We start from the raw sequence: 26,683 nt of genomic DNA on the forward strand, positions 1-26,683 counted from the left end.
GCCCTATGGACCAGAGCATGCCAGGCACTCCTGTCTTCCACTGCCTCCCGCAGTTTGGTCAAACTCATGCTGGTAGCTTTGTGAACACTATCCATCCATCTCGTCCTCTATCGTCCCCTTCTCCTTGTGCCCTCCATCTTTCCCAACATCAGGGTCTTTTCCAGGGAGTCTTCTCTTCTCATGAGGTGTCCAAAGTATTGGAGTCTCAGCTTCAGGATCTGTCCTTCTAGTGAGCACTCAGGGCTGATTTCCTTAAGAATGGATAGGTTTGATCTTCTTGCAGTCCATGGGACTCTCAAGAGTCTCCTCCAGCACCATAATTCAAAATTTCATCAGAGGCATCAGCTTTCATATCATATGCTTCATCTGGCCTAAACTAAAGAAATCAATTTGAACATATCCAATCTTGCCCATTGGTCTTCTTCCACAGATTCATTTTTAAAAGCCAAATACATATATAACTCCAGCAATAAAACACTTTTTAAATAGCCATAGGTGTAGCTGCCTGAGGCAAGCAAGAATCTTTCAGGACATGGAAGCTTCACAGCACTCATAACAATGTGAATGTTTCTAACTGACAGGTAATTACAGTGGGGAAAAATGAGACGAAAGCAGAATTTTACTTGCTAGCATTTATTAGTTTAAGACAGTGGCACGTACTTGTGGTAATTTAAATAAATCTTTCCTTTTGCTTTTAGAAAGAACAATTGACATTTTGTAGGTAAAGCATTATTAAATGGGGAAGCATTTTGGATTAACAACACTCTGTTTAAGATACTATCAACGTAACTGATGCCGATAAGATAATGCTCAATGTTATTTTGCAATAATAAGATAGAACAATTCTATACTATACTATAGCAGTTTAAACAGTTTCAAAATAACCATTTCATCAGTATTTATGGGTGAAATCCAACATTAGTTACCAGACCTATCCTGGGAGCAATACAGGGATGTTGTCCTATATGTTGTGGCCACATGATTAATTCTTCAACACCCTCTTCCTTCTGATTATAGAACCCTGGTTTTTATTTTTTACTTTCTTTAGGATATGATTTAATGCACACATTGTAATTACATTTGCATTAAAAGCTATCTTTTACTTAAATTGGTTAAGAAAATGAAGTAAACAGGTGAGTCCTCTAAAGAGGAGTGTAAACTATATTTGAGAAATATACATTTATGAACATTTTTTCATTAAAAATCACTGAAGAGTCTTCGTATTAAATAAATGGTTTCTAGAAAGTGCATAAACCAAAAGTAAAGACACAAAACAGAGTAAAAAGAACTTCCCTTTTTCAAGTGTTGTAGAAAAACTAAACAAGAAAAACCCTGTCACTTCTGGTTATAAGCAAAATAATAATAATCCTATATAAACTTGGACACAATCCTCTCACACATTTGGCCCACAATGCAAGTGGATTGTGTTCCTTGCATTTTACTGATTAAGGTGCAATCAATAGATTTTCCTAAACATAAAAGCTAGTGTTTTATACTTCACTATGCTAATGTACGACAGAATAGCACCTAGTATTTGGCAATTACAATTACAGTAATTGTACTAATATGTCTGCCTTCAATAACATTACAGTAAAGGTTAAAACTTAGTAAGACATTTAATAAGCAGCACACAGTAGATATAAGCAAATTGGATTTGGAATATTAAGTAAATTGTTCTTTAAGTGTTAGCCTATAATACTGATACTCCATTCTCTTAGAATAATATGTAACGGTATCTTGAATTTCATTGCTTTCCCTTTTTATGTAACCAAAACTTATATGCAAGCTAACACGAAATGTGAAATGTAGGACACATGTAAAATAAATGAAGAATGAGGATCAAAAAGGTTACAATATGGTACTGAACAACAGAGTTAAGATCAACTCCTACACAAGGTTCACTTATACTAAGGTTTGTAATGCTTACTTCCGAAACAGCCAATGTGGTAGCCTCCAGATGTTTTGGACTACAAGTACCATCATCCCTGCTCACTGGCCAAGCTGACTAGGACTGAGGGCAATTGTAGTCCACAACATCTAGAGGGAACCATGTTGTCTCCTGCTGTCCTAGTTGATTAACATTGATTGATTTGTAAAATATTTGTTTTTAATACTTAAGAAGCACCAGGTGGCAGCCAATGCTAACAGGATTCTAACAACACATTACTGTTAGCAGCTTGAGCTTTCCAAGTGGAGGGAAGAGCAAGAGTACAAAGATTAAACGTAATTAAAATCAATCCCCATTATGTCATTCACACAAATTATGCCATTTCCTACAGAACTGTTTTATCCCTTCCTCAATATTTGCAGCTTTAATATTTTATTAGTCAATAAAAGCTCAAATTTCTTTAATGGGCGATGGTCCTAATTAGCAAGAATAGATATACAAGGCTGGAGCTATATTTGTGCAAGGAGATGAAGATAGGCACCAGGATTTCTCCACTTGCCAATTACTCAGTACTGGAAGGCTGAATCGGGCGCTTGTGCCAGTAGTGCATGTTACACAATGAACACAGGAAAGCCTACCTATCCCTTACCCCTTTGGCTTGAGCTGCCCAGAGGTGGAGGGCAGTTGTTATGGCAGAAATGTCTACGCAAAATCATCAAGCAAGAAATCTTTTAAGTTCAGCTCTAAACACTTTATAGATAGACACACTGTGCTGCAAATAGATTTGAAGATACCTCTTAACTGTTGCTAAAAACAAGCTGCTAATATTACTTATGGAAAACAGCCACTTTCGTTCATATTTTATTTATTTATTTTTGATACTATGGGATGATACAGACTGCCCCTTCCATATGTTCATAGCTAAGGCACACAAGTAGTTATTTTTTTACAAATTGTAGATTCTGAAGTTCAGTTGCTCCTACTTTATGCTGTTTCAAAAGCAAAACATAGCGAGTCAACTACACAGAATAGCATATGATTTTCCCTATATTATTTGCAGTCCACATTTGAATTCACTGTTTGTTTTTAGTAGGATAAACCATGCATTCCTAAGACTTTTACCTTGGCCATTTGCTTCATAGTATTCCACTGGGGTACTAAAAATACCCCAATCAAGTCTCACGTTTTGGCATTTTGTATGTTGTGTAGGTTATAACCACTGCTAATAATGAAAGTCAAACAATACACCTTAAGTTACATCATAATGTTATGAATATAAATGACACATTTTTAGAACTGCGTTAGAGCTTTTTAAAAAGTGTTACAATATTTAGGGAGAATCTGAATGACAAGATCTGGCGTTCCTATTGATGGCTTCACCTCCAGAGCAATGCCACAATTGAGTTGATACTTTCTGATCTCCTGTGGTTACATCAGAAATAAACAATCCACTACAGCTTCAGTTTTCAATGCAATTTCCTATGTTCCATGAGATTCACATGATTTCATTTTATTGTGCAAAAGATAACCCTAGATATTTTTCCAATGTCATTCTGTCTCACATATAAAGAATACAAAACTATGAGGGCCAATCAAATATAACTTTACACAGAAAGTAGATCTTCACTTGCTTTCATAATTAACTAACCTAGAGTTTAGATAAAGTAATGAGATGAAGGCAAGAGGTGACTTAACACTTGTGCTCAAGTCGAGTCTTCATTCCATTGCATGATTAAGACATGTGATAGAAGTACAATTCACAAATCAATTTACCAAATTATCTAAAAGTAATTCACTTAAAATTATCAAGTCATACTACTCTTTGGATTTCTATAGAACCGTGATCTGCTCAAATTGAATGCTAAAGGCGTCAGTGATTTGACCTAACCTACACATTTCTATTTTAGTGGAGAAAAGATCTCAGAACTAAGCTACTTCAATGGGACCAGAGTCAAGCTTCACAAATCTAACTTCCATAAATCTTCAGTAATTTAGATGACAGAGTTAACAAAGTGCAGAGATAAGAGTGGCACACATCCAGATGTGAGGACGTACAATAAAGTGCCCAGCGGATTCAATGTAATTTCTACTAAACTGGAACATTACCAACACCATACTCTCAAAGCACTGGCAAACAGACCAAAGTGATGACTGCAAAAATACTGTGAGCTAACACCAACATGGCATGGCAGGTTTTACTGCAGGTTCTAGGTGAATTGTGTTACCGGGTAGTTGACTAAGCATGAGTGGCTTGTGACTCTTGAGCTTATGAGCCAGGGTCATAAATATGGCTTCCACATGATCATTGTCATTAGGGTTTTTAGCAGACGTTTCAAACAGTGGCATGCTATGAGTGTCAGCAAATTTCTGAGCCATGTCCGTAGGGACCTGAATTGCACTTCTCAGATCGCATTTATTTCCAACCAAAATCCGGGGTATATCATTGGTGAGCAAGTGTTGTTTGCATTCCTCGATCCACAGTGGCAAACTATGGAAACTGGCAATATTTGTCATATCATATACAAAAACGACTGCATGTACATTCCTGTAATAGTGCTGTACCATGCTCTTCCTGAATCGCTCCTGCCCTGCTGTATCCCAGAGCTGAATCTGGATGTACCGAGAAGGGGAGAGAAGGGAGAGAAACAAGAAAAAAAAATGATTTCACTCATGCTGGTGGAAAGGCATAATTTCAACTTTAACTCAACAGTACATTTATATTGCTATGATTTCTGTTCATGAGGGTCTTTGAGGTCAGTGGTTTTATATCTCAGCAACAGCAACAAAACATAAATGAAAACTTTTGCTGTGAAGCTCCCTGCAAACACCTTTTTATACATCAGCTTTTCAAAAAGTTATACTAAATATTAGTAATTGTGTGTCTTTCACTGTAGATGAAGGTATTGCAGGAATTAAGAGCTTGCCAAGAAATTCACATTATGACATGAGTATTAGGTTTAATTAGGATCTACGTGATTTAAAAATCAGCATGCTTCCATTTCAATTAAAAAGCAGAGGTGTCATTGCTTAACATAACTGTACATGTATAAGGATGACACAACTTTCCATTTAAGCACTAGCTGGTACCCAAAGGTAACCAGGAATTCCATGCAGCTGGGTGCATGGAAGCTCTACTTCTCTGCACCCAGCATAGAAACCACATGTTGCTAGCAGTGGGATGAAGAATTCTGAAAGGCCCTAGCAAACTAGCGTTATGTGTCTGCAAACTTTTGTGAGCTTATTTAAACACTGGGATAAATATGAGATGACTAAATATGAGCACATCTCCAAAACTGTGTGATGTTAATACATGTTCAGCACTCAGCACATGAACAACAGTTAGTTAGACCAAGCGGCTCAGAGGTGCAACTAACAGCATGTTTACAGGTGCAACTATAACATCAAGCCTCGGGCTCAGCAATGAAGCTCACCGGGCGACTTCCTCAAGTTACTGCACTCAGATTGTTGCAAACACAAATCTTGATTCAGGGGAAGTAGCTGAGATACAAGTACAGTGGTACCTCGGGTTACATATACTTCAGGTTAAATACATTTCAGGTTACAGACTCTGCTAACCCAGAAATAGTGCTTCAGGTTAAGAACTTTGCTTCAGGATAAGAACAGAAATTGTGCTCTGGCGGTGTGGCGGCAACAGGAGGCCCCATTAGCTAAAGTGGTGCTTCAGGTTAAGAACAGTTTCAGGTTAAGAGCGGACCTCCGGAACGAATTAAGTACTTAACCTGAGGTACCACTGTATAACAAATGACCTCCATATTTTTGGGCGTGTGTCAGCTCCACACAGCATGGATGAGCAACAGGACTGGAGTTGCCAACTCCTGTCCTGCCAGGTGGCCTGGTGTAAAAGTGGTCATAGATCATAGAGTTGGAAGGGACCACGACGGTCATCTAGTCCAACCCGCGGCAATGCAGGAATCCTTCGCCACCTGCACCTGTAACAGTATTGCAGCAGAGGAAACCTCAGCAGACGTCGCTTGCCGAGGCAAAGCACCTGCCTTTTCTGCACACACCTGTTAAAGGAGCAGCAGCAGCAGCAGCCCTGGACTCCCTGCCACTTTGCATCTACTACGCGCCAGCTGCAAGGCAGCCGGCGGAACAGCCCCTGAGCCTGGCAGGGGAAAAGCAGCCCGAGGAGGCGACCTCGGCTTTCCGCACCTTGATGCGCTCCCCGTCGATGTCGACGGCGCGTTCTCGGAAATCCACCCCGATGGTGGCCTCGGTGCGCTCCGGGAAGCGGCCCGCGCAAAAGCGGAAAGTGAGGCACGTTTTGCCCACGTTCGAGTCCCCGATGACGATGATCTTGAAGATGCGGGAGCGCGCGGGGGGCAACGTCCCCGGCCCCGCGTAGCTGCTCGACAGGCTCAGCTCCAGCGACGACTCCACCTCGGCCGCCGCCATCGCCGCCGGGCCCGCGAAGGCGCCTTCCGCTGCGCCGACTCACTCGCGGCTTAGTCGCTCAGGCCCAACCTGGCGGAGGGATTCGCGTCGCGGCGGAGAGGCGAAAAAGATCCGCGCGCCCCCGTCGCTCGCGCGCGCGCGCCCATTTCCCCCCTCCCTGACAAGCCGCTTCGCTTCCGCACCTGAGGGCGGCGGCTGCCGCTTCACGCGTGTTAAGCCACGTAGGAGGAACAGCTCCGCCCCTTTCGCAGCATAGGCCGGGCCTGATAGGCGAAGAAAGGCGAGGCCGTGGAAAGGGGCGTTTCCGGTCGCCTCAGCGGGGGGAAACAGGGACGACGGGAACACGAAAGCTCGCGAGATGTGGGATGTTATGGACGCGGCTTTAAATGGCGGGTTGGGGGCGGCAGCGGCCATCTGGTTGTCATTGTTGGCCAGCGCTAAGCTCGTGCCAGTCTCCTCAGTACAAGAGCGTTTCACACCCCTGGCTGTCTCTTTCTCTCGTCCCCAGATATACAAGCGGGAGTCACCCGGCGAGACTGATGGGCAGAAAGTTCCCAGAAAAGCCAATTCCCCCCCACAGACCAAGCTTTAAAACTTGCAGCGCCTCTGGCATTAGCTGTGGGGAAAGCCATGAACATCAGCTTCCGGCTGAGCACTGGACCAACAGGGCTCTTCCTAGCCAAGATCTGTTGCTCCCACAACAGATGGAAAAGGGTGAAAAAGTAGACCGCGCTCTTGCGTCTTTAAATAGCTGGGTAGATAGAAGAGTGAATTTCGGTACTGGTAGGCAGCTGCCAAAAAGGAAACTTCAGGTCAACCTGCTGAAACGCCCTTCTACAGAGTTAGCAAAGATGCAGGAACAGTGTTTTATTTTTTACCTGCAGTTCCAGCTCATGGCAAAGATCAGCTATCCTGGGCAATAGCCTTTGAGCAGTAGCTTCTATTTACATATTGTTCTCTACTTTCCTGCTGGAACCAGTGCTTTTCAGCAGAAACCCTCCTCCAAACTCCTCATATTCCTTTTTCTAAAAACCCATCAACTTTGTCCATCGTCACTTGCTTTGCATAATTAATTTTGCTTCTCAGGGGGTGCAAAGTGCAATGGAGCACCACCCCTTGCTCAGCTCCTCTGCCTGTTTAAGTGGACAATATATTTTTAAAAACCTAACACAACCCTATACTTGCTTACAACGGAGCAAGTACCACCAAAATCATTGAAATGCGTTTCCAAGTAGACCAGCATATGATTATTATGCCTCTGGGCTGCCTTGGTTTTGCCTTCCTATAGGTTACACTGATCATTTTTTAAATGACCCACTACAAAAAGTATGCATGCGTGCTGCTTAAATGGTAATGACCAGATTACTGTGTGAGTTTTTATGTGTATATGATGCCCACTACATACCTACCTCCAAAATTTATGTCACTGCAAGGTCACACAGTTTTAACTATAATGAAACATACTATCCTTGCTAAAAACAAAAGCCACAAATGAGTGATCTGTGTTGTAGGATCTCAGCACTTAAGAGAGTTTTAGTTGACCAACTATCACTGGAAGAGGAAAAAGAAAGGTGTAAATTATTAACCCAAACTCATCTCCTCTTAGCAGAGCACTCTAGAAATAATGTGGCATCCTGAAAGACAATAGGGCTAATTCTAGAGTAGTTTCCATGGAACATCATGACTACAGCAAGTATTTCCTGAAGGGTTGCTGGATAATTAAGTGGCTAAGTTAAGGGGAAGAAAAACAAGCACGTAGGATACTAAGGTTTCCAGATAGATAACACTGAATATTTGCAGACTAGGTGTGATATTCAGCTCTTGGTTTGAATGTAATGTAGCAGAGTGTCTCAGTAGCAGACAGCAAAATTATTTTCTTGGAAATATTAGTCCATGAAAATATTGTAGTACAGTTAACACAACGTTATGACAAACTTCTTTTGTTCAGAGATGTATATATGCCAAAAGGGCAAGGCTCTAGATGAATGACAAGTCAATACTTTCCTTTAACAATTTTTCTTATCACAGAAAGAGTAATGATCTCTCTAAAGAGATGTACAGCAGTGAAAACCATGAAGTGTCAACTGTCAAGTTTCTCATACTACAAATTATTTTTACCATTTTCTACACTGTGCCTTAGATTTCTTATCCCAAACTTCATAGCTTATAAAAGTTCTCATTTAAATTTGTAGTCTTCAAAAAGATGTTGTATTTTGCAGAGATATTTACTATTAACTCTAGGAACGGAACCATTACTGCCAAGTTGCAAATTACTGTTCACAACAGCAGCCATTGTGGGTTAGCTTTATTGGAGAAGAGGGGCAGGAAGGGGAAATAGTGTCTCCAAGCACTGCTGCATTATGCATTGTGGGATTTCACCAACACTAACAAAAAGCTATTATAAGTAATTCATGTTACACTGGTCTTGCACTACATCTCTTCCGACAGCAGTTTGCAAATTCTATAGCCACACAGCTCTTTTTCAAAACATTTTATTGCATTATATTTGGTACCTTATGTTTGACAAAGGAAATTACATCTGTAACTGCAGGAATAAGAAGCTTGTCTGTTATTGAAAAAAAATCTCGGGCCCGTTAAAAGTTACAAAGTCATGGGCTTGCCTGAAACAACTGAGCAAGAAATATATTCTTAGAAATGTAGGGCTTCAAGTATTACAAACCTGTGACACTGTGGAAAAGTTCCAGAGGTATCTAAACTGCAGCACTTTTTTCTGCATAACATGAACAAGGCCTGCTGAGGTTTTAAACAATTAGTCTCTCGATCAGTTACAAATTGGAAGTCAGGAGTTCCACTCTTTGAATTTTCAAGCCATAGTTATGTTCATTTATATTTTCACTGTACGTGAAAAATACATGCTGTCTTTTTAATGAGTTGGTGCCACATCACAGTGCATAATTTCATTTGGTTCTTGCATTACAGTTTTAACATGTACAGCCAAATGATGCTGTCATCATGCTCATCTCCTGAACAGCAGTGTTGATTTCTTTTCAAATTTTAATAAAAACAAAGTATGTTCTAACTGGTTCCTTCATTTAAAAACTGTGGTGCAAGAACACCAAACTGATCACGTGCAGTGAATTTCGGAGACACAACAAGCTAATTGAACACCTTATGTTTCGTTATTTTGCTTCATATTTTAAGTCCCAGTCTCTACAACAGCATTATATATGTATTGCAGGTTTGTCTGCAAATAGTGATTCACATTGCATACTTCCAAAGGGTAGAATCATCTCTGTATCAAAATCAGTCAGATGTTAAAGCCCCAACAACTCTTTGTGCTCAGTGAAAAGGATCCAGTGCTAAAACAGCATTTTTGCTGTCTGAGATAGTCATCTCAACAAGACAAATTTAAAGTAATATTTCTGCCACACACCTGCTCCAATGGGTGTTAAGCCTTCAGATTCCATATAAATTAGTTTAAAATGGGGTATGTAGATAAAGGATACTTTTCAATTTTAGCAGTGCTTAGTTTTTCTTTTAACTGAGCCACCTATATCCAGTAATACGTTACTTTATATTATATACTCGTCAGCAGGATAAAAAAAGTAAAACTTTGAAGGCAACCATTTTTACTCCTTCCATTCTGTGTAGGTTAGAACAATTCAGCAGGTGCGTGACAAAAATATTATACACCAGATACGGTCCAAAATCATTCCACTCCTTTAAAAAAGTTCATATTTCATTGGCCAGTTCTTCAGTTTCTGCAGATATATCTCCATTAATTGTGATCTTCATATCCTCTTCATATCCAGGGGGCATAAAAGCCAAAGCATAAGGGAAAAGCTTATGACAATTTGCTCTGTACATTTCAGCTGCTTCTTTACAGTCTCCAAGGCTACCATCATTCAATGCTTCCAATACCTCGATACAAGTCTAAAATGTGAAAACACAGTGTTAATCCTTTTAACAGATCCTGTGTATCAATTCACATTACTGCTAGTTCTGTTTTCATTATTTTAAAAGATTATTTTCTTGCTTGAATGTTTAATATTTACATGTTTCTTACCTTACATTAGAATACTATGAAAAGGATGCTTTTTCCGCTCCCCAGAGATTTATTAAATATTACAAGTTCCACTAACTGCAGAGCTCTTTTAACCAAGGGTTTGTTGTATCATTTGGAAAAGGTACATCTGATGCTAAAATAATAAATCATTCTGTATATCAGACATATTTACCTGAAGATTTCTGTTTGTGAGGGATTCATCAAGGCAAGTTGCCAGCTCCACAGCTCTTTTCTGGCTAGTAGAATCCAAATAATACACCATTTTGGCAGCTAGGAGAGAGGGGAAGTCATTCAGTTAATCATAAAACTGAAACAAAAAGGCTGTGATCTCTTAAAGTTACTTTCAGATGCGGCCAATCTGTTTTTTGCAAGTGGGCATTTCCATTTTGTAAACTTTGGGTAGAATAAGGCCTGAGTATGTGGGTAATTGCAGCAAAGCCAATGAGTTTAGGATCAAGATAGGAATCTTATACCCTGGTCTGGTGTATGGAATGGGAAATGAAGTGCTTACTAACTCTCCCTCCACTTTGCTCTATAAACCCTATGACTTGTCTCTGAAGTGTTCTATGAATGGAATGGCTTTCAACTGAGCAGGAGCTCCCACTGACTGAAGCGGCAGAAGTTCTGGAGGATCCCGAAGGTGAAGGGTTTTAACTCAACGGCAGAGCAACTGCTTAGATGGACCAATAGTATATGACAGCTTCCTACATCCTAACTTTGCACAAAGTCTTCGTAGCACAAGGGGCTCCATGGGCTGGGGTGCACTTCCGCCAACTGGATTTGTCTGTTTAGAGAAATTCAGGATCCAAGCCTCTATTTGTAAATATGAAAATGTGCATGCAGCATTGCGAGATCACAACCTAGAAAGGTTACATTTTAACTGCAATTTCTTACTTGACAGTAAGAGATAACCTAATCTATCAAAGAAACAAAAGCAAAGTTGCTAATTTTGCCTTGTTGTTGTTTGGAAAATTTGTAAGTGGGACTAACTCCAATAACATCAAACACAGATTTCTACCCAGGGCTTAATGTCAAGTAATAGAAAAGGTTCAGGCAGCCTTTTTGAAAAATGATAAACTGTTACCATTACACAGTCTAAGAATCTACCATGTACAATGCTTTCAAAGCCTCCTTTACATATGTTATTGTCAGCGCTGCCCAAGGTCCCAGCTCACACAAGACCAACGCTGCTTCTTGCTCAAGTTCAAAAGTCTTTATTGAAGTTCAGTCTCATTTCCAGACGTGCAGCGCGCAACGCTACATCTATCCGTCAGATCATAGAAGTCCCATCTGAATCTCCGCCCCCCTGACACCAGCTTAAGATTCTAGCTTTACTCCACCTCTTCCTCTGTTCCTTCTTTCTCTGGGTCCTTCTGCTAGTCGGAGTCTCTGCCCTCCGAGATTCTTCTGACGCTGATTCTCCCGACTCCTCCTCCCCCCTCTTTCGGGCTTTAGGACCTGGCTCCCAATCCGGGTTTTCTGCTGTCCCGCGCTCCTCCACATTTGAACTTGGCGCGCGCGCGCAGCCTCCCACTTTCCTTCTGACCGTTACACTTGTGTCACTGCTCCCCCTTTCGGGGAGGCTAGCTGGACCTGCCCTTCCCTCCGTCTCCCCACTCCCCGATGGAGGAGACGCTGGTCCTGACTCCCATGCCTCTTCTCCCCCACTGTGCTCTGGTGGGGGAACTGGCCCTACTTCTCCGCTACTCCTTTGGGACTCCCCTCTGGTTCCCTGTTTATGGATCGTCCCCTCTGGGATTCGCCTCGCCCTTACCATAGGCGCCCCCTCCTGGGAATCTTCTGATTCGCTGGAGAAGCTCATGGAATCTCTCGGTCCACTGTCATATTCCCCTACGCTCCCCTCTGATTCCTCTCCTCCGCTCTCTATTTGCTCTCTCCCCTGCTCTTCTGCTCCTGAGCCTCTGACATCCATCCCCCCCTCGAAGCCCCCCCTTCCCCCCTCCCCCTCTTCGGGTGTGGGTTCCAGGTGCTCCAGCGCTGGGGGTGTGAGTGCTGGCTTCCGTTCTCTCTCCCTGGTGTGCAACCGTCCAGCGGGATCAGGCCCCCCCACGATGGGTTCGTCGACGTCGACTTCCTCTGCTTCCATTTCTCTGCTGTCGTGCTCAAAACCAAGATCCTCCCCCCACACGTCCATGTCCTCCTCTCCCCCCGGTCCCTCGGGTGAGGCTGTGTGCAAGGGCCCCCTCAGCAGTTCCCTGCTCCACCCCACTTCTGGTTGAGTGTCCCACCAATAGGAGCGGTCCGTGGCAAACCCCGAGAGCGACCCCTCCGGGGAGCTCATCCCCGGCGTCGGCTCCTCATCTGAGGAGAAACCTTGGAACGTGCTGGCTGACAGTGTGGGTGTGAAAAGCCAGTCGTCAAAATACTCCGCCGGCATGGGTCTGTGTGGGAAGATCGAATGGAACTCGTCTTTGAGATAGTGCTCCTCCACGGCGTAGCACGGCACCCACTCGTTGGCGCTGGCCGGAGTCCCCTCCCTGGCGAGGAGATATTCAACTCCCTCTTCCCCCCATCTGGAGTCCAAAATCTCTGTGACCTCATTGAGTGGCGTCGCCCTCTGTGGTCCCTCCCCTGCTGGCGATGGGCTACGTGGAGCTGGTGCGGTCCCTGGCGCCTGAAACCTGTGGGGCGCCTTGTAAGGCGTGAGCACTGACCTGTGAAAGACTGGGTGCATTCTGGAGCCCTCCGGGAGTGTCAACCGGTAGGCCACTGGATTGATTTGTGCCGCGACCTGGTAAGGTCCCAGCTGCTTGTGTCCTAGCTTCCTCTTAGCTAGCGTTCTGGCTGGCACTGCCTGAGCTGCTAACCAGACCCAGTCCCCTACTTGTATGTTTTCCCCAACCCTCCTGTGCCTGTCTGCCTGCATCTTGTAGGCGTGTTTCGCGAGTTCCAAGTGCCTTCGGAGTTGCTCATGGACCTCCTGTAACTCTGCGGCTAAGTGCTCTGCCCCCCGTGGCTCCCCCTCTGCCTCGGTCTCCAACCCCGGGAAGGTTCTGGGGTGGCGCCCATTGTTGGCGAAGAACGGTGTCACCCCTGTAGACCCGTGCTTCGTGTTGTTGTAGGCAAACTCGGCTAGCGGTAGGTAGTCCACCCAGGTCGAGGGCTGTTGATTGGCGTAGCATCGCAGGTACTGCTGCATGATGGCGTTGACCCTCTCCGCTTGTCCGTTGGTCTGCGGGTGTCGTGCCGACGCTAAGTTGATCTTGACGTTCAGGATGCCCAGCAGCTTCTGCCAAAAGTTCGAGATGAATTGGCGGCCCCGGTCGGACAGGATGGACCGCGGCAGGCCGTGAGCTTTGAACACGTGGTCTATGAACAGCTTGGCGGTCTGTTCCGCTGTGGCCACCTTCGCGCACGGAATGAAATGCGCCATTTTGGTGAAGAGGTCTACGACCACGAGTACTGCTGTTTTGCCGCGCGAACTGGGCAGATCTGTAACAAAGTCCAGGGCCACTTTCTCCCATGGTTCGAGCGGCGTCTGCAGCGGTTCCAGCAGACCCGCCGGCTTCCTGTGTACTGGCTTGGCCCTTTGGCAGGTGTCACACCTGGAAACGTAATCCGCAACTTCTCCCCGCACCTTGGGCCACCAAAAGTCCCTGGTGACTAATTCCGCCGTCTTGTCCTTGCCGAAGTGCCCAGCGCTGGGCGCGTCGTGCAGCTGCTGCAAGACTCTCGCGCGAAGGTCTTCTCCCGGTACGTAGAGAGCCCCTTTGCGGAGGAGTAGTCCGTCGCGTATCTGGAACTCGTCGTCCCTCGCTGTGCCGTTTCGCACCTCCTCCATCTTGGTTTGCGCAAACGAATCCGCCTGTAGCGCACGACGGACTGCGTCCAGGTCCACTGCGGCTGAAGCGCACGCCCACACCTCTGGTGCGAAAATGTGTTTGGCCGCTGCCGGTGCCGCTTCCTCGAGATACTGCGGCTTCCTGGATAGCGCATCCGCCATGACGTTGTTGTCTCCCGGGATGTATTCTATCCGGAAATCGAAATCTGCAAAGAACTCCGCCCAGCGGATGTGTCTCTGGTTCAGGAATTTCGCCGTGCGCCAGTACTCCAGGTTCTTGTGGTCCGTGCGAACCTGCACCGTGTGTCTGGCTCCGACGAGGAAGTGCCGCCACGCCTTGAAAGCTGCATGAATGGCCAGCAACTCCCTGTCCCAGATGGTGTAGTTCTGCTCCGACGTGCTGAGCTTCCTGGAGTAGAATGCGCACGGTCTCCAGTCCCCTTGCGGATCTTGCTGCAACAGGACCGCCCCCACCGCTCTGTCCGAGGCGTCCGTTTCAACCCTCATCGGTTTGCTGGGGTTTACGTGTAGCAGCTGTTCTTCGGACGCGAAGAGACGCTTGAGCCTCCGAAAGGACTGCTCCGCCTGGTCCGTCCAGGTGAACTTCTTCTTCTTGGAGCTGAGGGTGTCCGTGATGGCCGCTGTCTCCTTCGCGAACCCCTTGATGAACTTGCGATAAAAGTTGGCGAAACCGACGAACTTCTGGACCTCCTTCCGGTTGCGCGGGCTCTTCCAGTCCAACACTGAGCGGACCTTGGCGCTGTCCATGGCAAGTCCCTTGTCGGACAGCTTGTAGCCCAGGAAATCCACCTCTGTCGTGTCGAACTGGCACTTCTCCAGTTTGGCGTAAAGTCTGTGCTCCCGTAGTCTCTGCAGGACCTCCTTGACGTCCTCCTCGTGCGCCTCCTGCGAGTCCGAAAAGATCAGGATATCATCTAAAAAGCAGACGCACTTCTTGTAGAGGAGTCCCGCTAGCACGTGGTGCATGAAAGCTTGGAAACAATGGGAGCCATTTTGGAGACCAAACGGCATGACTCTGTATTCATAGGTTCCTAAAGGCGTAAACATGGCTGTCTTCCACTCGTCGCCCTCCCGCATGCGTATAAGGTTGTAGGCCCCTCGTAAATCCAACTTGGTGAAGATCCGTCCCTTCCTCACCGTCGCGAGCAGGTCGTCAATTTTGGGCATGGGGAATGCTGTGGGCTTTGTCCTGGAATTGATGATTCTATAATCCACTATGAGCCTCCGTTCGGGCGTGTCTCTCTTCTTCACGAAAAACACGGGACTGCCCCCCACTGCTTTGGATTCCCGGATGAATCCCCGCTTCAAATTGCGATCTATGAACTCCCTGAGTTCTTGCATTTCGTCTTCAGACATGGAGTACAGTTTCCCAGTTGGCAGCGTCGCCCCTGGCAGGAGGTCAATCTTGCAGTCGTAGGGTCTGTGGGGAGGCAGCTTGTCTGCTTCCTTCTCGCAGAAGACTTCCAAAAAGTCCTTGTACTTGTTGGGCACCGCTTGCACCACGCCTAGGTGTAGCTGCGGTGCATCCTCTTGCCCCTCTCCTTCCTGGCAGGTCTGGATGCAGTGCGCTGCGCAGTAGGAAGAGCAGAAGGTCAATTGCCGCTGGTACCACGCTAATGCCGGGCTGTGCCTATCCAGCCAACTCATGCCCAACACTATGGGCGTGTCCGACAGGTGGGTGACGTTGAAACTGATGACTTCGCGGTGGTTTCCAATTTGCATCACCAGAGGCGGTGTTTGCTGTACCACCTCTCCTCCCAGTATCTTCCTGCCATCTACCGTGACAACATTTAGGGGCATCGTGGCTGGCAGGAGTGCTATGCGATGCTGCTTGACGAAGTCCAACCCTACAAAGTCTGCGTTGCTACCAGAGTCAATGGTAATAGGGACCTCCAGGGTGAGCCCATCGGGCAGCTGGAGCGATGCAGTGAGTTGCACCACTGGTTTGGGTGGGAGGGGGTCTGTGGGCTGCAAAATCTCTGGGGACTGTTTCACTGACTCGCCTGGTTGAGCCCCAGAGCCTCCATCTCCAACCAGGCGTCGCCTTTTCCCTGCTGCTCAACTCCCTGCTGAATTCCTCCTTTAACAGTTGCTGAGGCTGCAGTGTGCTTCTGGAGCCTCTGGGGACACTCTTTCGCCATGTGCTGTGCACTGTCGCAGATGTAACACTTCCTGCTCCCTCTAGGAGCCTTCGCCTTGACTGCTCCTGGCGTCTGGGCTCTGCTTGCTGTCTGAGCCCTTGCACCTCCGATTTCCATTGGCTCCTCTCCACTTATGAGAGGAGGCGTGGACTGAGCGCGCTCTGTCTCTCTGGGTAGGAAGGGAGTCGTTCTAACTGACGTGTTTGCTCTTCGCCCCTCCTCCCTGCTCCACGGGCGTTCTTCCAGGCGCACCCCAATTGCAAGCGCCCTTTGGACTACTTCTGTTGTATTTTGGGGTCTCTCCCCCCTCGCCAGTTCATCTTTAACGGCTCCATTCAGCCCCTCCCAGAACAGATCCCTGACGGCAGCTGAGTCCTTCTGCCAGCCCAGCACATTTACTAACCCAAAAAAGCGGGAATGATACTGGCGCACCGTCGCTCTCCCTTGTCGCAATCCATGCATTTCCCTTCTAGCGACATCCACATCCACCGTTGATTTAAAGCAAGCGTCCATGGCTCCAATAAAAGCGCTTGAATCTTTGAGGGCGGGGTCATTTTCGCGTAGCAAAGTTCGCAGCCACGACTTAGCTTCCCCATGCAGATGAGTGATTATGAAACCCACTTTCTCCTCCTCATCTCTAAAATCTTTCCGAAGCAAATTGAGCGCGAAGACTACTTCTGCTCTGAAGTTAGGGTACTGCTGCAGGTTCCCGTCAAAATGGGTCACAAGGCTTGCCCCCCTTTTCCCGAGGCTAACTCCCTCCGGCTTGGCTCCCAGCTGCCCCTCCTTTCCCCATTTGTCCCACCTGGCTTGCAGATCCTGGCAGAGCGCAGCTGTGTCTTCTTCTTTTTTCCTAGACGCAGCTAATTCTGCGTAGAGCGTTGACACCGCTTCCTGCAATTGCTTGACTTTTTCCTCAGTCGTCATCTTTGCCTATCTCCGTGAGCTCACAGAGTTTATTGGAGATGGGACTTACTGTCAGCGCTGCCCAAGGTCCCAGCTCACACAAGACCAACGCTGCTTCTTGCTCAAGTTCAAAAGTCTTTATTGAAGTTCAGTCTCATTTCCAGACGTGCAGCGCGCAACGCTACATCTATCCGTCAGATCATAGAAGTCCCATCTGAATCTCCGCCCCCCTGACACCAGCTTAAGATTCTAGCTTTACTCCACCTCTTCCTCTGTTCCTTCTTTCTCTGGGTCCTTCTGCTAGTCGGAGTCTCTGCCCTCCGAGATTCTTCTGACGCTGATTCTCCCGACTCCTCCTCCCCCCTCTTTCGGGCTTTAGGACCTGGCTCCCAATCCGGGTTTTCTGCTGTCCCGCGCTCCTCCACATTTGAACTTGGCGCGCGCGCGCAGCCTCCCACTTTCCTTCTGACCGTTACACTTGTGTCACTGCTCCCCCTTTCGGGGAGGCTAGCTGGACCTGCCCTTCCCTCCGTCTCCCCACTCCCCGATGGAGGAGACGCTGGTCCTGACTCCCATGCCTCTTCTCCCCCACTGTGCTCTGGTGGGGGAACTGGCCCTACTTCTCCGCTACTCCTTTGGGACTCCCCTCTGGTTCCCTGTTTATGGATCGTCCCCTCTGGGATTCGCCTCGCCCTTACCATAGGCGCCCCCTCCTGGGAATCTTCTGATTCGCTGGAGAAGCTCATGGAATCTCTCGGTCCACTGTCATATTCCCCTACGCTCCCCTCTGATTCCTCTCCTCCGCTCTCTATTTGCTCTCTCCCCTGCTCTTCTGCTCCTGAGCCTCTGACAGTTATGAAAGAATCATCAACCTGCTACTGGGTAAGACTATATAACTTATCTTAGTAAAACTAGTATCATAATACCAATATCCCATTACTTTGATAACTGCCTACTACAAAACACTCCTCTCATTAACTAGTTATGCTTAACTGCTAAAGGTAGGATTTTAATAGCATTACTTTAAGGTCTAGCTTGTCTTTGCGCTACTTTTGCTGAGCCTGTGACAGCAACTGTGAAAGTCATTTGTTTAGGCCACCTCCTTTGCTCAGTTACCTCATTATGAAGAATTAGTTCAAAAAATCTGAAACACTAGAATTATAATATTATGAGTCTGTATATCTATTATGCAATGGAACAGTCAAGGCATCCCAGCTCTAAGATGGAAATAAGCAGCAGTGTAATACTGGGTTTCAAGTGACTAAACTTGATTAAAAAGAAAAAATTTGCACAGGGATGTTTATTTTTAATATGAGAGAGCATTCAAACATTTGATCCCTCACATAAAACTGAACATGTACCTTGTCTCTAGTATCCTGACTCTTGGCTTTTGAAAGAAATACATTCTAATGTTTCTGGATTGATGAAAGCCAATGCAATTGGTATGGTAGACAAGATCTCACGTGTAGGACCAAGAGTGATACATTACTAGGCAGCAAAATTAAAAACTGCCAAGATAAACTTGGAATATGCAGCAAATTACATACCAGATAATCTGTGTGGAAGTGAATCATAGTTCTGTTTAAGGAAAGTTTCATTGAAGTTCTTTGGATTAGTTGCACCAAAAAGCCGATTCATTTCTTGATTCAACACTGTTCTAACTGTTTCTGGTAGATCTTTGCTTTCAGAAACTGTAATGTTAGAAAACACAGTTAACTGCTGCAGAATACGTTATGCTTTAATACACTTATTAAAGATTGTAGTTGCTTCTTCTATTAAAGCCCCAAGATGGCCTGTCAGAGTTAAATAGTAGTTTTGAATTTATAGCAGAATGGGAGACACTTAATTCAATATGCTTGCTTTATTTTATTTTTTAAAAAATCAATCATTTAAACTCATGAACTACAGTGGTACCTTGGTTTATGAACTACTACTACTACTACTACTACTAATAATAATAATAATAATAAATTATTTATACCCCGCCCATCTGGCTGAGTTTCCCCAGCCACTCTGGGCGGCTTCCAATCAAGTGTTAAAAACAATACAGCATTAAATATTAAAAATTTCCCTAAACAGGGCTGCCTTCAGCTGTCTTTTAAAAAGAAGCTAACTGCTTATTTCCTTCACATCTGAAGGGAGGGCGTTCCACATGGCAGGCACCACTACCGAGAAGGTCCTCTGTTTGGTTCCCTGTAACCTCACTTCTCGCAATGAGGGAACTGCCAGAAGGCCCTTGGTGCTGGATCTCAGTGTCCGGGCTGAACGATGGGGGTGGAGATGCTCCTTCAGGTATACAGGACTGAGGCCTTTAGGGATTTAAAGGTCAGAACCAATACTTTGAATTGTGCTCGGAAACTTAATCCGTTCCAGAGGTCCGTTCTTAAAACAAAGGTTCTTAAACCAAGGCGTGCTTTCCCATAGCAGCGGGGGACTCAATTTACAAATGGAACACACTAAACAGGAAGCGAAACATGTTCTGCTTCCAAGGCAAAGTTCGCAAACCAAAACACCTATTTCTGGGTTTGCGGCGTTCTTAATACAAGTTGTTCATAAACTAAGCTGTTCTTAAACCAAGGTACCACTGTACTTTATACTGAGTGACAGAAATGGTCTGTCTAGTTCAGTGCTGTTTATTCTGACAAGTTTTGGTTCTCCAGGGTGAAATTTGATAATTACTTGGAAGTAGATAAGCCCTGCTTTACAATGAGAAACCAAACAGAGTTGTGGGCAGAGCTTTCCTGCATTTTGCCTATCTCCAAGAACACTGCCCCACCCCAATCCCAGCCATTCTTTTCTTTACTGCTCATGTATTTCGTCAACATATTGATTCTAAAAAAACAACAACACCCTAGTATTGTGCAATTTCCTCCCTTCTCTGAAGAGGCCCATAATGATAAAAGGTAGCATACTGAACCAGGCATTTTAAACTTGCAAGTATTATGCAGTAACTGAAAGATTAAGCTGAGGAAGGAGAGAGAGAAACTGGACAGATCCATGCACTCCTTTTAAAGAAATATCAAAACAAATAAGAAAATGTAATGAATTTTGCTGTTTGTATTTGAGTAAACTGCTCATAGTCCTTATCAGGTATAAGGTATGACTGACTATAATAGCGTCTGGAATTATGATTGCTAGGTTCATACCACTGCTGAAGAGGTGAATCATACACTCATGGAGCCATGGATGACTAGGGTCAATAGCAAATGCTCTCTTCACAGACTGCAGCATAAGGAGGAACTTTTCTGCAGGAGACAAAATAAATTGGCACCACATTACAAGATGTTCTAATGTATTAGGGAATTAGACTCAGCAAATAAATACAACAGAAAGCCTCATTATACTTTAGATTTTATGATCAAGATAATTACATTTGAAATTATAATGATTAAAATAAATGAGATGAAGGTAATTATGTTTATATGTTCTACATTTTCAGCAGAGGGGTATGCCATGGTCATGCAACCTATATACCAATTTAAGAAGTTTTATTCAACTTAAATGCAGTGAGTTCTGGGAACTATGAAACCAAATAAGCTGGCTTGGACCTAAAGAGCCTCTCGTGCAAATGGAAAACATTTCTGCTAGTGAGCTGAAGCTTTTCTAGCACAGCACTTCTGCCTTCTAAAGGCTTCTCCTAGAAGTTGGGGGACCATTATAAGCAGTGTCTGATAATGCAGATAGTGCTGTTTGCACTTAGATCCTGCTTGGAGGCTTCCAAATGGCATTTGTTTAGCGACTGTGAGAAGCTGCTGGACTGGAAAGCTATGTAGGGGGGGGGGGAAATGTTCCATTATTATTATTATTTTATACCCTGCCCATCTAGCTAGGTGTCCCCATGTGTACAGGGCCATTGGATCAAGACTTAGCTTCATGAAATATTTTAACTATGCTATGGTATGTTTAGGAAATTCTTTTTTTTATTTATATGGCTAATACTGGAAAGTTATTGGTTTTATAAAGATTACTATTTTTTCCTCATAAACCTGACATACTACAAGAGGCAGCAATGCCTTTTAGCTTGCATACCAAATGCCAAGCAGTGAGAGAGTTAGATTTTTTAAAAATGTAATCTAAATACTGGATGTCAACATTTCTTCCAGACTGTCAGTTCTGACAATCAAAATTTGTTGGTATAGAGCACCTTAGGACCAACGGAGTCCTCAAGCTCTTGGCAATCACAAACAATGCATAAAACAATTCTGCAAGAGAAAAAATCTGTAATCTTCTGAAACATGGTTTCCTTTTGTGCAGGGTTCTCAACTTACTTACAAGAGGATTCTTTGTTTATAAAAAGAACTCCTAAGAAAATAATGCCAACTCATTACAACTGATACCCAAGTGTGGAAGGTGTCTGAACACTCCATCTCAAGGCCCAGTCTCGTATGGAAGAGAACAGGAAGACTCCTGCTCCTTCTAACATCTGCATGAGTCTTGCTTTTGTACACTGGTGTATTTCCACTTCATTCTACCTTCCACTTACCTTTCCTGAAGTAAATTTCAAAGGCAAAAAGATGGGTTTCTATTTTGTTCTTCACCAAGTTCTTCAACGGAGTTAAAAACTTAATAGCTTCCTCCAAAGGAGCTTCAACCTAAACATGCATTATTTTTTGGTGACAAAACAGAAAAAGTTGCAAGAGGACTTTTCAGAAGAACACTTGTCAGACAGAAACACTGCTTTTCCTGACAAACACCAATGAAGAAACTAGAACTTTCATTCTTAGTGCCCAATGTCAGTAGAGGCAAGGAGCAGATTTACTCCTGGCTACAAATACAGTCCATATCCCTTATAAGTGGCTGTTATTCATTTCTACAGGCAAAAGTAAAGCACTGCACACAAATCTTGTGGTTTTAAGCAAAATCTGGCCTCCTGGTACTAGATATCCCTGTCACTAAGGTCTGGGCTACACAGGTGGAGCAAATGTGCATTATCTCTATACTGGGTTCCTTGCAATATATAAGGCCTTCATTCGTACATCCCAGATAAAACAGGTGTATGTGTTCTTAAATGGACCCAATTCAAATGCTGATAAAGCACAACATTTGGCCCTCAAACTCATCTTCACAGAGGCATGCCCACTTACATGATGCTATATATGAGGCAGGTAAAGTTGAAGCTGATCCAAAAAGGAGTTTACAGACAACACCAATCAGCTGACAGCTGCTGCCTGCAATACCCTTTGCAAGATGCTTTCAAAGTCCTGCTGCTTGGAGCGCACCATGCACAGCCAAAGTCCCAACATCAGTTCCCTTTGGGAACTCCCTAATGCAGTTGAAGGGGCTGATTAAAGTGATTTGGGGTTTGTCAAAGCACTTCCTCAAGTACTTCAAATACAAACTGTTTTTTAAAAAAAGAAAAGAATGCTGTATTTTTAAAATAGTCTCACCTGCCCCAAAAAGCAGTTCATATTCAAAGCACTTGAAGAAGCACAAATGATTCAGCTGTTTCTGGTTTCATTCTTCAGTGCAACAGAGCAACAACTGTGAAAATGCCCTGACAGAAGCTGCTACTTGTGATTGAGTCAGCATGCAAGAGTCACTTTTAGAGTGATATGCTTTTGTGTGGGAGTCTCTTTAAATAGTTCTGTATAAATGGTTGCTCAAACACAATTTACATTCCCAAGTTTCAATACCTTTGCTAGTTTTTCAGGAATAAGCTCTTCCTTTGGTCCTCCAATTTCTTCATCGTCATCATCTTTCTTCTTTTTCTGGTTTCGTTGCTGCTTCTCTTTTTCAGCATTCTTTTTCTCCTCCTCCAACTGAGCCTTTTTCTGAGCCCTCCTCTGCTTATTACGTAGCTTCTTTAGCTCCTTATCTGACATATTTGCTATACAGAAAAAACACTTTGTTGATTATGACTAGAACGATTCCTTAAAAATAACAAATCCTAGATTCTTGCAGCTCAGGTTATTAATATCATTTTCTAAACAAGTCTTCTCAAATTCCAAATCATGGCCCAAACCTGGATGACTTCTGTTAGAAAAGGCATAGTGGCTTATCTATAATGCAGCCTCACCAAGAACTACTTGGATTGCCACAATATACATTTTGTAACTTATCCGAGAAGATCAAGAGAATATGCAGAACCCTTAATTTGTACATTTTCAGAACATGAAGTCCATGTGAATGTATAGTTAGGATGTTTTTAAAAAGTTATTGGATGGCCAATATATAACACTGAAACTCCTTAAAATTTAAGCTATATATTTAAATTTTTGACCTGGTTTTTTTAAAATAAAAATACAAAAAAACAAGCAAGCATAGCACAGCACAGCACAACATGCACCTTTTACAGTATCACAACTCCCCCCACCAATTTTGTGCCTCATGGCAATGGAAATGACACAAAAGGACAATATGGCTCAGTATATACAAAAAGCATAGTTTAGAATAAACTATGGTTCAACTTGCAAAAGCCCTTTACTCCTCATTTGCTCCTGGCTATGCTGCTCTGTGGAGGAAACAAGCTGGGAAACAAGACTGCTTTGCAATGTGCAAACTTGATCTCCCGGTTTGTTTCTCTCCAACAAACCATGAGCAAAGGCCAATCTTTGTTCCTCCAAACAAACCACAAGCATTATGACCGGCCAGATTCTGGCTTGTTTCCTTTCCCACATGGCACAGTGAGGAGCAGGGAAGGAGCAAGGAGCTTGAGTGTGTTAAACCATAGTTTATTTTAAAGTGTGGTTTAACATTGCGTGAGAAATGAGCCATAAAATACTAGAAGCAACTTCTACCTGTGTCAGCCTCATGCTCTTTGTTCTCATCTGTCAGAGGGTTATCATGAAGCTTCAAGTATATTTCTATGGCAATTCTTGCTGCCTTAAAATAAAATGGGTGCTGTCGAAGTACATCTTCTAGCTTCAGCAAGTCCACATATGATCGAAGCGTGATTTTCCTCATACAATATGTGTGGAAGTCAAATTGGTCATCTGTGATTTCTACAAAATGCTAACAAAATATCATGTTATTTAGTAAGCATGGGAAGTACAACGAGAAAAGTTCCAAAACTAAACTTCAGAACCATAAACAGAAGCACTGATAACACAATCGAGCAGAACCCAAAATTTAGCATAAAGAGGCCATAATTCAGTGATAAATCATGCACAACCCAGACAGAAAGTCATGATTCAGTCCCTGGTATCTTTAGTTCAAAAGGCTCTCTCATAGCAAGCCAGGACTGAACCTCTGCAACTCTGAAGGCCAAATTAGATATGGCATTATGCAAGCACTGCATACAGCAGTCTTAGATTGGAACGTATTTCAAAAACTAGTGTCAAATCAGAGGCAATTCCAAATAACAGTTTGGCAAATGAGGAGCATTTCCTATAGGCTCACATGCTCTCCTCCTCTTTTCTGTAGTTTTCCATGCTATCTAAATGATGTCTTTGATTCCAAACAAGGTTTGAAGTGGGTCTGCAAACTGTGGTAACCGTACTTTGCAAATTCAAATGTCATGGTAAGCTAGGGTTAGCGAAACCAAAAACACGGGGAAGGAAACCTGAATGTGACAGGGGAATAGGGAAATGGAACGTACGGTCCCACAGATTCTTCTCCATCATCAAACTATGTTTTGGTGTTATGTCTGAATTGAGCGCATTATAAATTATGGCCTTAAGCAGTATAATGAGAGATAAAGCACAGCCCATGTTTAGATACTCTTGAGGTTCAGAACAATACACTTAAGAGATTCGTCAGACTTGATTCCCGAGAACGGACCACTAAGAAATATTAAATTGGTCATCAGGTACATACTCTCTCAATTTCATGGCATTTTTTAAGTGCTTCTCCAAATTTATTCATTGCTTTATAAGCTTGGGCACATTCTGTCTGGAACCACATGCACTGCATTTCATTCAAGTTTTCCACTGCTGAAGTCCCTTCCTAGAAAGGAAAAATTAGAAAAAATAAATAAATACAAGGCAAGCTGCTACAAATATTCAGCTTATAAATATACAGTTAACTAAAATGGATATGCAATATTTTGACTCTGAAAGGTATTTCTAAAAAACGTTTCCGTCTTTCTTACAGCAAGAAAAACATGCTTACATAGTATGGCCAACATTGCAGACAAGTGCAACAGACAAGAAACAACACATCAATACTGTGTCCAAATGTGAATTTCAAAAATTTGAATGTGCAAGAAGGTCAAAAGGGGCATTCTAGTATACGCTGAACTGCTTTGTTGCTGTGACTGGGGGACAAGTAGGAAAGTCAACGTTAATAAAAGGAAAAACATTATCTAGAAACTGAAATGCTTTACTTTAATGACAATAACAGCTTCCTTCAGACCAGGAGTAACCAACTGTGGTGACCTCTGGATGCTGTGAACTTCAACTCCCATCAGCCTTGACTGTTGTCCATGATAGCTTGGGTGACGGGAGTTGCAGTCTGAACCACCTGGAGGAGCTAGTTACCCCCAATTCAGACACTGATTTACTTACATACTTTTATCCCATACTTTGGCATCCAAGTAACCCCTAAAACTCTTTTTAATAACTGTTCAAAGCAATGGCCTACAAAGAGCACAGTAAGCTAAAAAGTACAGTAAGTCAAACAAACCCTTGTAAATTTGGAACACATTTCTTCTGCTTCTTTTATCAAGTTGGCTTTCAACATGTACTTTGCACATTTGGAGTTAATAAACCTGTCCGCTGTGTCCAGAGCTTGAGCCTCATCCATCCATCTTGCAGCTTCTTTTATGTTTCCAGCATGCTTGAAAAGACAAAACAAAAGTAAGCTGGATAAATGCAGTAAACTGTAGTTTGCCAGGTTCAACTCAATGCAAAGATAAAAGTAAGAAAGGTGCAAGTAACATAATCGGTACTACTCCTCAGTAAAACAGGCCAAAAACAATTCCCAACCCTAACAATACAATTATGTTTACTCTGAAACAAAGGTCACAATGTTCAAGGGAGTTTATTTCCAAGTAACTGTGCGTAGGATTATAACTTAAATCAGGGTTAGCCAACATGATGTCCTCCAGATGCTCTGGACTTCAACCATTATCATGCACAACCAGCCATGCTGGCTGAAGGCGGCAGCAGTTGTATTCTAAAACATCTGGAGGGCACCACACAGGCTACCCTTGGTTGAGATCAGGGCTTCCCAAACTATGGTCTCCAGGTATTTTTGGACTACAACTCCCACCATCCCTAGCTAGCAGGACCAGTGGTCAGGGATGATGGGAATTGTAGTCCAACAACAACTGGAGACCCAAGTTTGGGAAACCCTGGTCTAGATCATCTAAGCCATCCTTTTATTTAGTAACCAGTTATTATTATTTTTTTTTAAAAGAAATGCATCCAGATCCTCTAAAATTGGTATATGAATGCATGGCTTAAGTACCAGGAGACCGGGTATCATTGGCCAATAGAGCAAAAGAGTAATAGAAAGATAGCATGCTATGATACACTGAAGTCCCACTCTATAACAAAGAGCAGCCAAGTTCTCTTCTGACTTGCAATCCCTTCAGGCACATT

General features: G+C 44.0%; 2 protein-coding genes across 2 annotated transcripts in view; both read right to left on the reverse strand.

Annotated features, from left to right (window-relative positions):
• Nucleotides 1-617: 617 nt before the first annotated feature.
• RAB33B (RAB33B, member RAS oncogene family) lies at nucleotides 618-6,511 on the reverse strand. Its single transcript, XM_053403344.1, has 2 exons — nucleotides 6,062-6,511; nucleotides 618-4,498 (listed from the first exon to the last, which is right to left on the reverse strand). Exons 1-2 carry the CDS (start codon nucleotides 6,302-6,304, stop codon nucleotides 4,058-4,060), a joined length of 684 nt encoding a protein of 227 aa, XP_053259319.1. The 5' UTR covers nucleotides 6,305-6,511; the 3' UTR covers nucleotides 618-4,057.
• Nucleotides 6,512-8,780: 2,269 nt separating this feature from the next.
• Nucleotides 8,781-26,683, reverse strand: part of NAA15 (N-alpha-acetyltransferase 15, NatA auxiliary subunit) — a 38,361-nt gene continuing 20,458 nt past the window's right edge. The window contains exons 12-20 of the mRNA XM_053403337.1: nucleotides 25,764-25,916; nucleotides 24,957-25,085; nucleotides 23,939-24,152; nucleotides 22,835-23,028; nucleotides 21,685-21,793; nucleotides 20,348-20,446; nucleotides 18,749-18,892; nucleotides 10,504-10,601; nucleotides 8,781-10,198 (exon numbers count right to left, since the gene is read on the reverse strand). Coding sequence (XP_053259312.1) covers nucleotides 9,998-10,198; nucleotides 10,504-10,601; nucleotides 18,749-18,892; nucleotides 20,348-20,446; nucleotides 21,685-21,793; nucleotides 22,835-23,028; nucleotides 23,939-24,152; nucleotides 24,957-25,085; nucleotides 25,764-25,916 — 1,341 coding nt within the window. The 3' untranslated portion in view covers nucleotides 8,781-9,997. The remainder of the gene's footprint in view (nucleotides 10,199-10,503; nucleotides 10,602-18,748; nucleotides 18,893-20,347; nucleotides 20,447-21,684; nucleotides 21,794-22,834; nucleotides 23,029-23,938; nucleotides 24,153-24,956; nucleotides 25,086-25,763; nucleotides 25,917-26,683) is intronic.

The sequence above is a fragment of the Podarcis raffonei genome, chromosome 9 (assembly GCF_027172205.1).
Source record: "Podarcis raffonei isolate rPodRaf1 chromosome 9, rPodRaf1.pri, whole genome shotgun sequence".
Classification (NCBI taxonomy): domain Eukaryota; kingdom Metazoa; phylum Chordata; class Lepidosauria; order Squamata; family Lacertidae; genus Podarcis; species Podarcis raffonei.